Source organism: Vicia villosa, linkage group LG7 (assembly GCF_029867415.1).
Source record: "Vicia villosa cultivar HV-30 ecotype Madison, WI linkage group LG7, Vvil1.0, whole genome shotgun sequence".
NCBI classification, from domain to species: domain Eukaryota; kingdom Viridiplantae; phylum Streptophyta; class Magnoliopsida; order Fabales; family Fabaceae; genus Vicia; species Vicia villosa.
The window spans coordinates 82,366,924-82,383,620 of NC_081186.1; the positions used below are offsets into that span (position 1 = coordinate 82,366,924).

At 32.5% G+C, this 16,697-nt stretch overlaps 1 protein-coding gene and 1 pseudogene across 1 annotated transcript; both read left to right on the top strand.

Annotated features, from left to right (window-relative positions):
• The first annotated feature begins 2,650 nt into the window (after nt 1–2,650).
• On the top strand, nt 2,651–14,475 carry LOC131620978 (cucumisin-like; annotated as a pseudogene).
• Nucleotides 14,476–14,803: 328 nt separating this feature from the next.
• On the top strand, nt 14,804–16,307 carry LOC131617606 (uncharacterized). Its single transcript, XM_058888869.1, has 6 exons — nt 14,804–15,190; nt 15,294–15,485; nt 15,572–15,682; nt 15,787–15,868; nt 15,962–16,057; nt 16,143–16,307. The coding sequence occupies exons 1-4, from the start codon at nt 15,030–15,032 to the stop codon at nt 15,794–15,796; spliced, it is 474 nt and encodes a 157-aa protein (XP_058744852.1). The 5' UTR covers nt 14,804–15,029; the 3' UTR covers nt 15,797–15,868; nt 15,962–16,057; nt 16,143–16,307.
• The last annotated feature ends 390 nt before the right edge of the window (nt 16,308–16,697 follow it).

Consider the following 16,697-nt stretch of genomic DNA (forward strand, 5'->3'; position numbering starts at 1 on the left):
TGAAATCAACTGGTTCCCTGGTATCCCAAAATCGATCTTTTTTTTACCACGAACCCCTTTCCCTTAATACTTTCTAGAAGGAAATCTTTCGAGCACAAGGCACCACCTTAAAGTACAAGCGTGCGTATCAATCTAAACAATGGTTTAAATACTTACACTTAAAAGAATATTGGCATAACAAGACTATTCATAGTTCCATAAATATGCCCCCCTTTGAAGCTCTCTATGGCCGCCAACCACCATCCTTCTCCCACTACAGCTCTGGTTCGTCAACAGATTCGCTCGTTGACTAATCTCTGCAACAGAGGAATGGAATTCTTAACACTTTAAAACGAAACTTGGAACGCAGTAGAGTAAGCATGGAAACAAAAAGTAATAAAATACGTCAAGATTGTCCCTTTGTAGAGGCCGTTCTCGTCCTTCTCCACCGTCGTGTTTCACAGAAACTCCCAAAATATTCTTACGGCCCATTCAGCGTTTTAGAACGTATCGGCAAGGTGGCTTACAAACTGGATCTTCCGTCAAGTTAAAAGATCCATCCAGTGATTCACATATCTTAGTTGCGCTCTTACCATGGTGATGATCTGTCCACTCACTTTGCCTCCATTCCATCTGAGTTTCAAGGCTCAAATGACAATTTCGGCTCTATATTATCCAATAATGATAGAAGTTTTGATGTTCTTATTGAAGAGAGAAGAACAAAACATTGTGTACTTACAAAGGAGGGTGAAAGAAATATTCAGTTAGAAGAAAATGAAGAGAGAATTGCAACCGAGAGCGTTTTGAAAAAATTGGAAACTATTAAGTGTGCAAAGGGAACTGAAGACTTAAAAGTCTTTAACACGCCTATTTTCTCTGATAAAGTGCAGCGCCAGGTTCCATGTAAAATGGTACTTTCCCAAAATTCTTGCTTTCTATCTGAATAGCGGGGTGGTCTTGGACGTCCCACCGCAAAATCTCAGCCCTTGGATATTCCTACCATTGATCCACTTACCCAATGTGACTTATCCTTTCCATGCATGCCAATAATCTCTCACAATTTGACAAAACCCTGTTCCCATTTGTACCGCATGCACCACTCAAGATCTCCAAAGATAATATCCCTATTCCTTCAGATTCACCAGTTGTTTCCCAAGACGTTTCTGCACATCCGAATTCTAGTGGACTTCTGAATTGGGCTTCCTCGCTCAAATCAGCTCAAAACGTCGTCAAACCTAACCTTGAGGACAAGGAGTTTGTCGGGCCAGATAGTAGTGTTAGCATGCCAATAAAAATTAGAATTAGGCTCAAGTCGATGCAAGACTTTGTTCCAAAGTAGAGTAGTTTAATTCTTTTTCCATAATAGAGTAGTTTAATTTTAATTATTATGTTATTTAATCTTTCCTTCAAGTGGACTTGGCATATTAATTCAATCCATTTGGATTCTGTGTGTATTTAAAAAACCCTTCCTCTTATTGGAGGGTAGAAAATTATTCAGAATTTTTATATTATATTCTCTAGTTAGTTTTAGGTTATCTTTTGGTTAAAAATCCTAGATCTAGAGTTGATAGCCGTTGAATCTTCTATCTCATGCCTGCGTTGATTAAAAGGTGAAACAAATGTAAAAACTGAAAAGGGAATATATACATATAATTGTCTAGAGGAACAAAATAATAATTGATGCAATAGTAAAGCTCATTACACAAAACCTAAAACATTTAGTAAAGCCCATTGGCAAAAGGGCATGCAAACAAGGGACTTTCTATGTGTATAGTATATATATGTTCTTTTTTACAAATACAATATCAAATTGTGTAAGATATTAAAAATTCTAAATTTTATAAAAATAATAAAATATATATTAATATATTAAATTAAAAATAACATTTAAATATTACCGATTAAACATTAATTCAGTAAGATTTTTAATTTTCGAACCTCTACCTATTTTGGTCTAATGATCGGTTCGATTTAATTGCTTTGGTTAAATATATTATGTTATACGAATTGAATGAACGAATTTGTTAATGATATACAAATAATTTGAATATTATGTAACAAAAATGTAATTTAAGTATAATTACTTTTTTTAAAATAAGCAATGTAATTTAAGTATAATTACTAAATTATCGAGCTATATTACATTATACTTATTAAATTATCAGGCTGAGACATAATAATATAATATAAAAAGTTATATTTATAATGTTTAGTAAAGGTTTTTAAAGTTATGAGATTAAAACGATGAAAAATCCTCACACACAGACTACCATTACTTTGGTGAAGAGATGATGACAAATGAAAGATAATATCCCCACATAGACCAAAAAGTTTATATCTTTGTCTGTGCATAATCATGTATGAGTCCTTTATATTTAAACCCGAGTTGTTGATGTGTTGCTTTCGAAAGTAACAAGTAACAACTACCCTACAATTACGAGACTACAATAATTTAGCTTTAGAAAAAGCGTGATAATAATGCAAGAGAATAATTTAGCTTTAGAAAAAACGTGATGATAATGCAAGAATAAAAATGTGCTAAATAAAATAAAGCCAATATGTGTCGCTTTGGCGTGATATTCTGGCACCTATCACTGCAAAATAATTTGTACCGTTAACTCACTATATGCTAAATAGAAAAGCAAAAGCAAAAGTTGGATGCAAATTAAAAGAAAAAGTTGGATTGCAGATTGCTTTGCCTAACTCACTAATTTTTGTCTCTCTTTTATCACTTTGGTGTTAAATATCTTGATATGATGTTGGCTTATAGTGCAATGATGAAGATTATAAATAGTGAGAGATATAGAGGATATAGCTCATTATCCACTTACAATGTACGAACCAACGAAGTATTGAAGAAGAATAAGAAGAAGAAGAGGAGCTGCTTTCGAATTTCATCAGTCTTCTTCCATTTCTCCTTTCAATAAACCCCCTCTCTCTCTCTAAAACACCCCTCTCTCTCTTTAAACACTGCTGAATCCACAAAAACCAACTAACTTTGCTTCTATGACTTCCTTGATAAGGCCACGACAACTTCCCAACACAGCCGGAATTTTTAACTACAGTGATTTTCTTGATTAAAATTACTTGAGTGAAGGAGGTGAGTCATATTTTTTTTATCTTAATTAATAAGGATGTTTAGATCTTCATCACTTTTAATTAAGTCTTGTTCTAACTTCTGCAGCTTCATTGAGAGAGATGCTTTTTTTCCTTTTCAAACTACTATGATTTCCTTGATTAAATGAGGTGAGTCATACTTTTGATTTTATTTATTATTTTTTTGTCATTAGAATTTTAAAATTATATAATTAGTATAATAATTCGCAAATTATTACTATGATAAAAAAATTTAGAAAAAAAGGGAACGTTCCCTTATTTCCCTGTAACGTTAAGTTTTTGACAATTTCATTCCTTAAACATTTATCTATAATAAACACGTTATGTATTTGTTAATTTACAAATCTCATTTGCTTTTCGTTATGCCTCATTTATCTTCCATAATTAGATATGAAACGAGTCAGAAAAAATAGACTGGTTACACATTATTTTTATTTTCAATTTTATCAAAAAAATAAAGTCTATACACCATTATTACAAAGGGACTTCTAAGAATCTGATGTTATCATTAGAGTGATAAACTTTGAAATTTAGCAAGAATTTGAAATTTGGCCGAATCATTCAATGATAAAAAGTTAGGACCACCACTAAACAAATTGAAGGAATTTGACAAACCCATAACATTACATGCAACAAGTAATATGTAAGATGTTATGTTTGTAACTCAACGTAAAAATAGTTAATTTACAATAGTATATAATACTAATAGTTGTTGATATATATGTTTTTTTTTTTTAGAAAATTAATTGGGACAAGATATTATGGTAATATTCAAGATGCAACAATGAACACTCCCATAGACTTTTACAGTCATGGAACACATGTAGCATCTATTGCGGCTTAGGAGATGGAACATTGCAGAGTTCCATAAGCCCGAATTGCAATATATAAGATGTGTGGAACTTCTTTGTGCAACACTCTTGATGCATTCATTGATGCGGTAGCAGATGGAGTTGACATAATATCAGTGTCAATTGGAGGAGAAATGGAAAACAAAAATAAAATTTTTAACAAAGAATTTTCGGTTAGATCTTTTTATGCAATGACACATGGAATTTTAACGATATTTGCTGGAGGAAATTTTGGTCTAACTCCTGCTTCCTTGGTTAATTTTTCACCATGGTCTATTATTGTGGGTGCTGGAACAATAAATAGGAAATTTGTAACCAAAGTGAAATTAGGAATCAACCAAGTTTGGCAAATGTGGCTATGGAGTATCAACATGTTTAAAATATGATTTTATTTGAAGAAGCAAATAAAAGTGAAAACTTGTGGAATATTAATAGTAATTTTATCTGAAGAAGTAAATAAAAGAGCAAACTTGTCGAATATTAATTTTATTAAAAGCTGTAAATGTATGAGCCTAATGATCAAGAATAATGTTGTATATTGTACTACTTAATTGAAAATTAATATTAATAAGTGGTGATGATGTACCATACATGTCGAATAATGATCCATATGTAAATAAATTAAGGTGAGTTTTGCTTCTTTTTTTCATTAATTCTAGAAAAATCAATCCAATTCTTGTTATTAAGTAATATTTAGATAAATTTATATTAAATTAAAGTTTTAATTTTTATATTTTATTCATTAAAAAAATAGTCATGCTATTGTTTTAAACAATTTTGGTATAATTTCCAATTTTTATTAAAAGAAATGTGCTAATATGTAATTGTTTTAACAGCGGGCACCTTTGAGATGATATAGACAGTTTTAGTTCTTTCATCCTATTTTAAATGTTACTTACATTTTTTTTTTAAATATGATAAAGACACATTATGCTCCATTTTTTACATAGTTGAGCGTCTCTAAAAATAATTAAATGGATATTTGAGTTCTTGCAACAAAAAATTTAAAACCACATTTGTCCTTGAGCTCTTCCACTCAAATTTACTTTATTCTAATTTTTAAAAAATTATAAATTAAATTATTTTTTTTAATCGTCCTTCTTATTTTTATTTTTTCTTCTGTATAAATAATTAAAACCACGTAATGTATTTATAATTTAATTATTAACTGTGATAAAGTTGTCTATGTGTAAAACAATCGACACGTTAAAAATGAAATTTAGATACGTATGTGATTAATTCATGTGTTTTCTTTAAGAACTCTATTATTTACTTAAGCTAATAGAAGGTTGACAGTTTTTGACATTGTGGTGGGGAGTTATTGTGGCGTTTTAAGTGGATTCTTTTCTACTGATGGTGTTTCTTGGGGTGAGATCTAGATTTTTTTTAGCATGTTTTTTACTTTTTTTTTTCTCGAACTTTTGTGTATTTTATTGGTATTGTGCGTCTTGTGCATATTTAGGATCTTTATGTATTCTTTTGGGGTTTTTAGTTGCCTATCATTTATTTGTTGTTAAAAAATAATCGAGAGTTACAAAATTCTTTAAGAACTTTACCGACAGTTACAAGTCTTCTAATCAATTGAATAATGTCCTAATCACCTAGTTAGACTTCAAATATTTTTGGTGATTTTACTTAAGAAAGGAGATAAAATATTTTTGCTATCCATGAACTTTTACCACTTCTCAATTATAATAGATTCATATTTTCTCTTTTTTTAATAATAAAAACACATCTCTTAGTGAGATGGTAAAAGAAAAAGCAAATAGATAAAATGTTGCATGGTTATACTTCTCTTCACATGAGTAAAATGTATATACTACAAGAAAAAGGGTTTGCGGCGATATTATTTTTTTTAATCAAGCTTTCATTATAAAGAACCAATAGTTCTATCGAAGAGATTACAAAGAGCGGGACGAAACAAACAAAAGCCCCAGAAAAAATTTACAAGCCAAATATAATCTAAGAATAATACAAAAAAGGGTCATTTGTAAACTCAAAGAAATTATAATTTTGTGCCGGTAATTTTCCCGATGAAGGACCATCTCCACCAGAGCTCCTTAACACTCCAAACAATGTCTGAAACACTCCAACTATCATTTCGGAAAATGATCTCATTCCTAAACTTCCAAATAGACCAACAAGCCGACAACCACAACGATACTTCCGTACCGGCTCTAACATTGTGCTTTTTGCAAAAATTATGCCAAACCAAAAAACAATTCCCAATATCTTCAAACTTGTAATCTACCAAACCCACCCAACAAGCTATCTTGTTCCAAATCACCGAAGACACCGAACATTTAAACAACAAGTGATTCATGGATTCCCTCTTCAAACCACACAAACAACAAGAACCTAAAGAGGGAATAATAATACCTCTAGATAACAAAAGATCCCTAGTGGGTAATCTATCTATCAAACACCGCCAACCAAAAGCCTTTAATTTTAACGGAACCACCACTTTCCAAATCATAGAATAAACTCTATCGTACTTATTCAAAGGCCCTCTTGGTAAGTGAAAAAAACTAAAAAGATTTTAACAACTACGAACCGAGAATATACCGTCCGATTCCGCGAGCCACCGCACTCCATCCCTCACATCCGGCCGCAAGCACACGCTGCCCAGCATGCTACGGAGCTGCTGCCTATCTAAGTCTGCAGCCTCGGTCTCCAAAGAATACGGGATGCCGAGGTCCCCCCACTCCCACACATCACCCCTCCATCCTCCCATACTAGCCACAAATACGCATTTTAACTTTGTAGAAGAAAAAGCCACCGGAAATAGCTCCTTGAGACTCCTCTCCTCTTTCCTACAAGAATGCCAAAAAGATGTGTTGTAACCATTACCGATATCGAACCTACACTTTTCAACAAAAAAATCATCATAATAAGAATTTTGCAAAAATAGAATATCTTTCCACCACAAAGAATAAAAGCTATTCTGCGGCGATTTTTTTTATTGTCACTAACTCTGAGTTGTGACGATTTGTCAATAGTTACTGATTCTTAATGATATTTTAAGTAATAATATTAATTTTTAAAGAAAAAAACTCGTGTTTAATTTTTTATATAATTTGTTACTTCTATTTTTGATAAAAACATTCTAATAAATAAATAGTTGCATAGAATTATTATCATTCAAAACATTATCTCTTTAGAAAAGCAATATTCGTACATCAAACATGAATAAAATTATTAATATATACTTAAAATTCAAAATTATATAACTATAAATGATGAAATCTAGTTCATGTTCATATATCATCCATTCAAATGTAACAGAATTTATACATTAAACTGAATTAAAACTCTACCTTTCAACCTAAATTAAATAGCAAGCTTTTGTTGCATTCCTTGTTTTGTTTCCTGAATTCCTCGTTTTGTTTCCAGAAAATCATTAGTAGGTTTGTGCAATGTAGTATTTGAAGAACTATCTAGTTTGATGCATAATTTTTCTCCTCCTTTTGACTTTTCTCAATCATCACCTACAACATGTAAAACGAATTGCCTCAATTCTTAGGAATCAGATTCATTAATGAATTTACAAAGCTATTAACTCTGCGCATGACCATTAGATTTATAAGTTGTAACTTTGTAGTTTACTTACCTTTCCATATTCAAAATAAGTGTATCAAATGGATGCAATTTAAAAAGAAGTGTGTAATGGTCCCGAGGATGAGTTTCTCCTTTTTTGAAGAAAATGTTGTAAGCTTAAAGATTATCTTTAGTAGGAACTTGAATATTTATTTATTCTTTTGCTGGTTTTATGACCTCTTTTTGTTGATAAAAGGTTATTGTTTTACCTTTTTAAAAGAGAGAAAAAGAGAAAGGTGATTTATTCCTAATATTATTGGTCTCTTGTTTCTACATGAACTAATCTGTGTTAAATTCCATATAATATATACATTCAGCTGGGGCTACACTGTTTGAGGACTTTCAACAGTACTAACATATTCTCGATTAATTCTTGTTGGCTCATCAAACAAGGTTAATCCATTCATTATCCTTTAAGCACCTCCTACACAAAGTAATATACAAATTTATTGTAAATGATAATCTAAAGACAAAAGTTCCCTTTAACATTGAAAATAAAAACTAAATGGGACATAAGAAAGTGTATTAAAGTGTGCCTTAAAATCTCTATTGATATTGATGAAGAGAAAGAAAATATATTTTGAGATTGTCAAAAATTAGGAAGCTTAAAAATAACAAAAATGTCTGGTTTGGGCGATTCCCGGATTTTGGGTTTTCGATAAAATTGACAGTTTCTTGATTTGCATGTTTTGTATTTTTTTCTTGGTTCGGCCTATAGATCCATTTGTTAAGGGTTGTGTTTTTGGACTTTGTTTATTGGATATTAATTGTTATTATAAATATGTATCTCTTTAGTGTTTTACACTATGACAATCTTAGATTTTATATGGTTTATGGTATTCTCAAGGGAAAATTTAGAAAGACAAAGGTTTTTGGAAATCTTTGGAGTTATAGAAGAGAATGAAAAATACTTTTAAATCTTGGGTTTGGATATTGGAAAACATTTAGGTAGAAAACAGGTTTTTTTTTTTTTATAAGCAACACTTATATTTAAAATTTGAGTGCTAAGGGTACTTAACCCATATACAAAGGAGAAGAAAATAATCTTAACCTACATTAAATAAAATTGACTATTAACATAAAGTCTAGTGGACTTTTACTCCATTCATAAAAATTGCAATTTAACTGGTTTGAACCTATTTGCAACCACCACCACGAAACCATCTTGATTTTGAATATTATATCTCACCAATATCAAAGACTTCGTTGTTGAACACAATCCGTTCCTAGCATTCCATAAGCACCACCTGTTGCCAACCAAATCGAACCTTCCCAACCCTTACCAACCTTCCCCTTGAAAACATTATAAGCATTTAAGACTTTATTCCGACAATTATCACCTATGTTGTCGATAATAGACTGAACACCTAACCAACACCAAATCGCAGCCCATATGCGTTTTGACATATTGCATTCCAAGAATAAATGCTCGCTACTTTCAATTGTTGTATTAAATAAAACACACCTACAATTGTCCTCACCTTCAATGATTCCCTCCGATTCAATTATTCACGGGTAGTTAATCTGTTTTGTAGCATCCTCCACCCAAATATTTTGACTACGGAATTTTCGATTCCCAAACTACATTCAAACTCTGCCTGCATTTGGCGTCAAGCAAAGAGCCCGGATGTCCCTACATAAGTTTCTCATAACAGGATTTAACAGAAAAAGCACCACAACTTTCCCATGGCCAAATCGGTTTATCTGGTGAGTCACAAGACAAGCTGACACCGTGCAAAATTGTTTCTAGACTCGCAACTTCACTCTGCTCTACCTCATGATTCAACATCAAGTCTGATTTTATATCCCAAACCCACTCGGAATCGACCCACGCACCATAATCCTTCACGGAAGCCTTTTTATTTTCTGCTGCAGCAAAAACATTAGGAAATGCTAAAAATAAAGGCTCATTTTCAATCCACCTAAGGAGCCAGAATGAGACGCAGTCCCTGTTACCGAGTTTCCAATTTATCCAATTCATAAAACCAGAACCATCCAACAAGTCATTATCAATATTCAGTTTTAATAGATCTATCCACCACAAGGATTCTTTCGCCGAATTCCTACTCCCTTCATCAAAAACTAAACTTCTTATAACGGATCCATATCTTTGTTGCACCAACTTATGGCAGATTGAATCTTTCTCCGCCAAACAACGCCAAATCCATTTACACATCAATGCCATATTAAAGTTTGCGATATCCTTTATTCCCAACCCACCTTCTATTTTTGGTTTACATAAGTCCTTCCATTTTATCCGCGGTATTCCTCCTTTCTCCTCCGAGCCATTCCATAAGAAATTTCTTTGGATTCTTGTTAATTCATGTACTATTTTTTCTGGAACTTTGAAGAAAGACAAGTAGTACACCGGAATATTAGCTAATACCATATTATTCAATGATATTCTTCCCCCATTGATAAGACTTACATAGTATATACGGGATATATGAAAGATGAAGTTTCGGCATTGGTCCATTACAAAAACATGCTACACCAAGCTTCTGATAGGTTGCATATTTAAATTAGAGTTTTAAAATTTTAATAGTACAATAAATAAGGGTAAGGATGTTGAAGAAAATATTTTTCTAAGTCATCCAACATCACATAAACCTATTTAGGTTTGAGTTTTTAAGTGTGCAACTCAAGTGCGACCGGTCGGTTGTCGGTTTTAGTTACAGCTGGTTTGGTTGGTGTTTAGCAGTTCCAAGAATTCTTTCCATTTATTGGAGTTCCTTTGTGTTTTTTGGCTGCTGTCTTAAAGGCTCATTAGTTGCCAGATGAGGAATTAATTGATTTAGGGAGTTTTGTTTGGGTGGTTGTTAGCTTTGTGTTCTGGTTTAGTGCTCCAGTTTTCCTTTTTTATTTTGGGGTGTTTGGCATCTTAATTCTGCTTTTGTTATCTCTATGGCCGGTAACTTTTTGGACACTTTGGACCATTTTAGACTTGGCATTTCTTAAGCAAGGTCTTGATTATATATGATTTAGCCTTTTCAAAAAAAAATTATTTATTTAATTTCATTTTTATCCCTTATTTAAATTTGTTGCCCTTCATAATATATCATTTAACCTTTTTGATTTTTCTCCTATATAATTTTTTAAACAAACTCAAAATTTAAAGTGGTATATTAGTGGTTTTCTCTTAAAATAATGGTCTAAAATTATAATACAGTAGAATAAAGTGACATATGTTAAGAAAGTCATTTAGTTTATGATATATTTGTTTGTTACAGTTACATGCAATTTAATATTTTCTTTGATAGGTCTCTGATAATTTATTTTAAACTTTTACTATTTTTTTGTTAGGTCTCCCTTTTATTTGATCATAACAAAATATGAAATTAGTCATAAAACTATATTATTAATAATTGGTTTGTTACTCATTATATTTATTTTCAATTTTAACAGTCAAGAGCCAAAAGCTTTACTACATCATTACAAACCTAGCTTTGGAGGGTTTGTTGCAAAACTAACCAAGGCAGAAGCAGAAAGAATGGAAGGTGTGTAGACACTAATTTTTAACTATTGAAAACTAAATTATATTTATTCATTATACTTAATAATTTTATGTTTAATTACGAAAATTGATATTGTAGGATTGGATGGAGTTGTGGCTGTATTTCCCAATAAAAAGAGACATCTCCTTACAACAAAATCCTGGGATTTTATCGGTTTTCCAATGAATGTGAAGAGAGAATCATATGAATCCGATGTTATCATTGGAATAATAGATTCTGGAATTTGGCCAGGATCCGAGAGTTTTAATGATAAAGGCTTCGGACCACCTCCAAAGAAATGGAAGGGTGTTTGTCAAATCTATAACTTCACTTGCAACAAGTAAGAAGTAATTTTGGAACTCATTAAAATATTTGATTTATAAGAGAGTATATCACAAACAATTGTTCATATAATATTTTTTTTTTGTAGTAAGTTAATTGGGGCTAGATATTATGGTGTTCTGAATGATAATGCAATGCTCTCTCCCATTGACGTTTACGGTCATGGAACGCATGTAGCATCTACCGCAGCTGGAAATCCTATCGAACATGCAAGTGTGTTTGGCTTAGGAGAAGGAACATCTAGAGGTGCGGTTCCATCAGCCCGTATTGCTATATATAAGGTATGTGGAACTTCAACGTGCTACTCAACGAGTATTCTCGATGCATTCCATGATGCGGTAGCAGATGGAGTTCACATAATATCAGTGTCCATTGGTGGAGAAACAGAAAATCAATTTATGATTTTTAATGATGAATTGTCGCTTGGATCCTTTCATGCAATGACACATGGAATTTTAACTGTATTTGCTGGAGGAAACGATGGCCCAAAACCTGCTTCATTATCGAATTTTTCACCATGGTCTATTATTGTGGGAGCTGGAACTTTAAAAAAGGAAATTTGTAACCAAGGTGAAATTAGGAAACAACAAGGTTTATGAGGTAAATCTATAATTTTGTTTCTATCATATTCTAAAATAAGTTTTTATTTCATCTTCTCTGACTTCAAAATTTGGTTTGTAATGTATACTTCATAACTAAATTAATAATATACTATGTTAATGTTTCTTTTTAATTTTTAATGTTAGGGGATCTCCGTGAATACATTTGACCTCTTGGGAAAAATGTATCCTATTGTCTACAGTGGAGATGTTCCAAATAAAGAAGCTCACTTAAATGGCGATGAATCCAGGTAACTAATTTAAATTCATAGTTGTATAACAACGTATTATTAAATACAGATGAAAACTTAGTTTATAATTTGTTAACAAAAATACTGTAATTAAAAATGTAGGTTTTGTACTAGCAATTCCCTTGATGCTAAGTTGGCGAAAGGAAAAATTGTCCTATGCGAAGGCGGCAGCAAAGGAGCCTTAGAGGCATTAAGAGTTGGTGCTATTGGTGTTTTGACGCAAGGGGAAAGTTTTAGAGATGTTGCTGACTCTTACCCTTTAGCTGCAAGTTACCTTCATTCAAAAGATGCCTCTAGGATACACAAGTACATAAATTCTGTGAGGTAAATGTACTGCAATTTCTATATCCACTTACTTACAATCATTTTAAAAATTTTAACTTTTTTCAATAAATTATTTTGCAGAACTCCTATAGCAACAATATTTAAATAGGATGAATTAGAAAATACTTTAGCACCTGTTGTTGCATCCTTTTCATCGAGAGGTCCAAATCTAGTTACCCCTGATATTCTTAAGGTTTGTTTTTTTTATTTACCACTAAATTAAAAACAACTATTTCATTTTAAATATTATGATTAACTCTTTTCCTATTGATTAATGATGTAGCCGGACCTAATTGCTCCCGGTGTATATATCATGGCTAGTTGGTCTCCAATTTCTCTCGAAGGAAGAAATTCTGGATTTAACATTGTGTCTGGAACATCAATGGCATGTCCACATGTATCCGGTGCAGCAGGATACATCAAATCCTTCCATCCTACTTGGTCACCTGCTGCTATCCGATCAGCACTGATGACAACAGGTAATACGATCACACTTGGAGTGCATACTGATATACATTTGCATCAATAAATTGAAAATAAAGTTAGCACATATTTAATTTTGATTATTGTTTTTAAAACAAATTGTCCTTTTTAAAGTGAATATTTATCGTAATCAATTAAGAAAGTTATCCATGTGGAGATTGAATTACACTTTTTCTTCTTTTTTTTTTTATACTTATATACTTCACTTCATTTTTATAAAATTAAACTTTTATCTATGTTTCAATTATTTTTTTATTGTCGAATATATATTACCGAACTCATGCCCTCAGCTATGAAACAATGCTAAATATAATATTTAAACTAACTATTTCAAACTTATGAAAAGTTTTTGAAAGTATTTAAGTTTTTAAATCTATAAATTTAATAAGTATTTAGTATTACATACAAGTGATATCGATAGTTCTATATAAAGAAGTTTTTTTTAAATGATTCTTCAAAATTACTTGCTACTATTTTTCTTGGTATCTATATAAAAAATATAAAGGGACATGCAACACATATTTACTTATCATAACAAGACAATACACTAAGATAAAGTAATTTATATTTATTTGATTTGAAATGTGTATAGTTTAGTTAATGTTTTAAATTAATATAAATAAGTATTATGTGTTCCTTGTGTTGCAGCCAAACAATTGAGTCCGATAAATAATCAAGATGCTGAATTTGCGTACGGAGCAGGTCAAATTGATCCATTGAAAGCTTTAAATCCCGGCTTAATATATGATGCTGGAAAAATGGACTACATAAGATTCATATGTCAACTAGGCTACAATAAGTCCGTTATAAAACAACTCACTGAAAATTCAAGGAGTTGTTCCAATATATCATATATATCTGCCCGGGATTTAAATTATCCATCGTTTGCTTTAAAAGCATCAAATCCGCACAACATCAGAGGGACCTTCGAACGAACGGTAACAAATATTGGATCACCAACATCCACATATAGAGCATTTCTTTCGGTTCCTAATGGACTAATCATCTCAGTAAAGCCCGATGTTTTGTCTTTCACATCAATAGGAGAAAGGCAAACATACATTCTTACAATAGATGGATCCATTAAAGAACCCATTAGTTCTGCTTCTCTAATTTGGGATGACGGTGAACATCAAGTGAGGAGCCCCATTGTTGTTTATGATATCGAGCCGAAAAAGTTAGAAATGCTCCATATTTTAATGTTCGTGCTGTTGTTATTATTGCTGCTGTCTTTGTAATTATGTTGATTTTCATTTTCATTTTAGTTAAGTGTAGGCACTTGTGTTTAGCAGCTTTGTATCAATTTTATTTGTCCCGTAGGGCGAGCCCACAGCGTAGTCAGGGGGTTGAACTGCAACCCATCAACGTTGTAAATCCACAATTAACAATGTAATCCATACTTTATTTTGTTTGCACCCCTAAATTTTGTGAGTCTACATCCAGTGCTATCGCGTATTAGCTTTCAATTCTTCATTCAAATCATCACAGTAAAGTATACACGATAGTCAGACACTACGCCAAATTTAAGTTTTAGCAGCACCCCTACTAAAGCGCTTCTAGTAGAAAGCGCTGTTATAGGTTGCACTAAAAACAAAATAAAAAAACACGCTAAAAAAGCGCTCTTAAAGGGGGGGTAATGAAAGCGCTTTTCAAAAGCGCTCTTATAGGGGGGGTATGAAAGCGCTTTCTAAAAGCGCTCTTAAAGGGGGGGGGGGGGGGGGGGGGTATGACAGCGCTTTTTAGAAGCGCTCTTACAGAATGGGCTACGAAAGCGCTTTCTAAAAGAGGTACATTTAAAGTGTTAATAATTAATCTGAATCTAAATCTGCATGATTTTATATTTTACCTAACTTATATGATTTTTAGGCATCCGGTCGGGAGTCACAACAAGTGACGCAGCAAGTTCGTACCGTACCACCCACTGGTCCTCCGAAGCCAGCGGGAAAAAAAGGCGGTGCTTTTGTGCCTCGGTACCGGTCGACGCTCGCAACAATGGTTGATATGTCCGATTTGAAGGATGGTGCTTTACGTGAAATCGTTATGGATGAGAGTGTCTTCGGTATTGAATTCAAGTCACTTATTACACTTGATGACTTGGAGGAGATTTTTAAGCATGATCAACTAGGCGTCAATAACATGCACTCATACATCCGGTAATATTCCCTCATCCGATATATTATTTAATTAGTCCCACAATATAATTTATTTACACATTTCAATGAAAATAATCTAATGTTTATTATGTTTTTATTTAAGGTTGTTGTATGACAGAGTGTTGCGCGGGACTCCGTTGTCTAACAGATTCCGTTTCGTGTCTTCCGCCCACTGCAGCGGAATGGCAATTGCTTCGGAACGGGAATCAGTTAGACAGCGATTAGTCGATAGATTCATGTCCACCGGCAATACAGAATGTCTGCATCTTTGGGCGTATAATACCCGACCAGTAGGGTTAGTTTCTCATTCTTTGTTCTTCTAATCTCTGTTACTTTTGTGTATAGCAAAATTTTCATATAACCTATTGTTTTTATTTATAGAGCACACTGGTTGCTGCTTGCTATCAACCCTATAAGGGAAGTCGTGTATTATCTGAATTCGGTAAATGGTGAATGGACCAATTATCCGGCCATGAAGGACATCGTTGATTTGTAAGTGGGATCGTTCTAAATATATATTCGTGTATATTTATATATATATTTTACTTATTTGTGGGATTGATCTAAACATATGCTTTTATATATTTGTTAATTAGATCAATATAAGTGTTCCGAAGTCAACGGGACGCACAGGTATCCCGAACTAAATCTAACAACATTACTTGGATCCAAGTGCAGGTACATTATTTTTCACAATGTTGCTTATAATATATTTATGCTACTTGATAAAACAATGCACAACTATAGAATCTTATTTGTTTTTCTATGTAGTGTCCGCAACAGCGAAACAGTTACGATTGCGGATACTTTGTATTGAGGTTTATGAAAGAAATCCTTCAGGCAAATCAATTAGAGATTCCGCTCACGGTATGAATTTATAACTTAAGATAATTTCATATAATTTATTACATTTAACTAAATGTATCATTCATATTTTGTTTTTGTTTTGTAGTACCTTGACGAATTCCGTGCCGCTGGATACCCGAAACTTAAGTTGGAAGAAATAAAAGAGGATTTGTGTCATTTTTATATTAAGCGCTTTTTCATGTAGGATTTGTGTCGAATTGAACTATAATATTATTGATGTTGTAATGATGTATATATATAATTTTGGATATTATAATGGTATTATATTAGTATATATATTGTCTTACTGATGGCTGAAATAATATCGTCGAAAATAAATTACAGGTCGAAAATATTACAGGCTGAAAACATATTACAGGTCGAAAATATTACAGGTCGACTGGGAGGATTAAATTACAGGCTGCACATTAAAATACCTCATTTAGCAACGAAAGCGCTTTTAAAAAGCGCTCTTAAAGGCCCACCTACTAAAGCGCTTCTTTGTAAAAGCGCTGCCAAAGATTAATAAAAAAGCAAAAAAAAAAAAAAAAAAGCAACATACTAAAGCGCTTTTGTAAAAGCGCTCTTATAGGGTGGGCTTTAAGAGCGCTTTTTCCAGAAAAAGCGCTCTTAAAGCCCACCCTATAAGAGCGCTTTTCCA

Coding starts and splice junctions, on each gene's coding strand:
- LOC131617606 (XM_058888869.1), top strand. CDS start 15,030: ATGGTTGATATGTCCGATTTGAAGGATGGTGCTTTACGTGAAATCGTT. Junction 15,191..15,293: donor AACATGCACTCATACATCCG/GTAATATTCCCT, acceptor TTTTTATTTAAG/GTTGTTGTATGACAGAGTGT. Junction 15,486..15,571: donor TATAATACCCGACCAGTAGG/GTTAGTTTCTCA, acceptor TTTTATTTATAG/AGCACACTGGTTGCTGCTTG.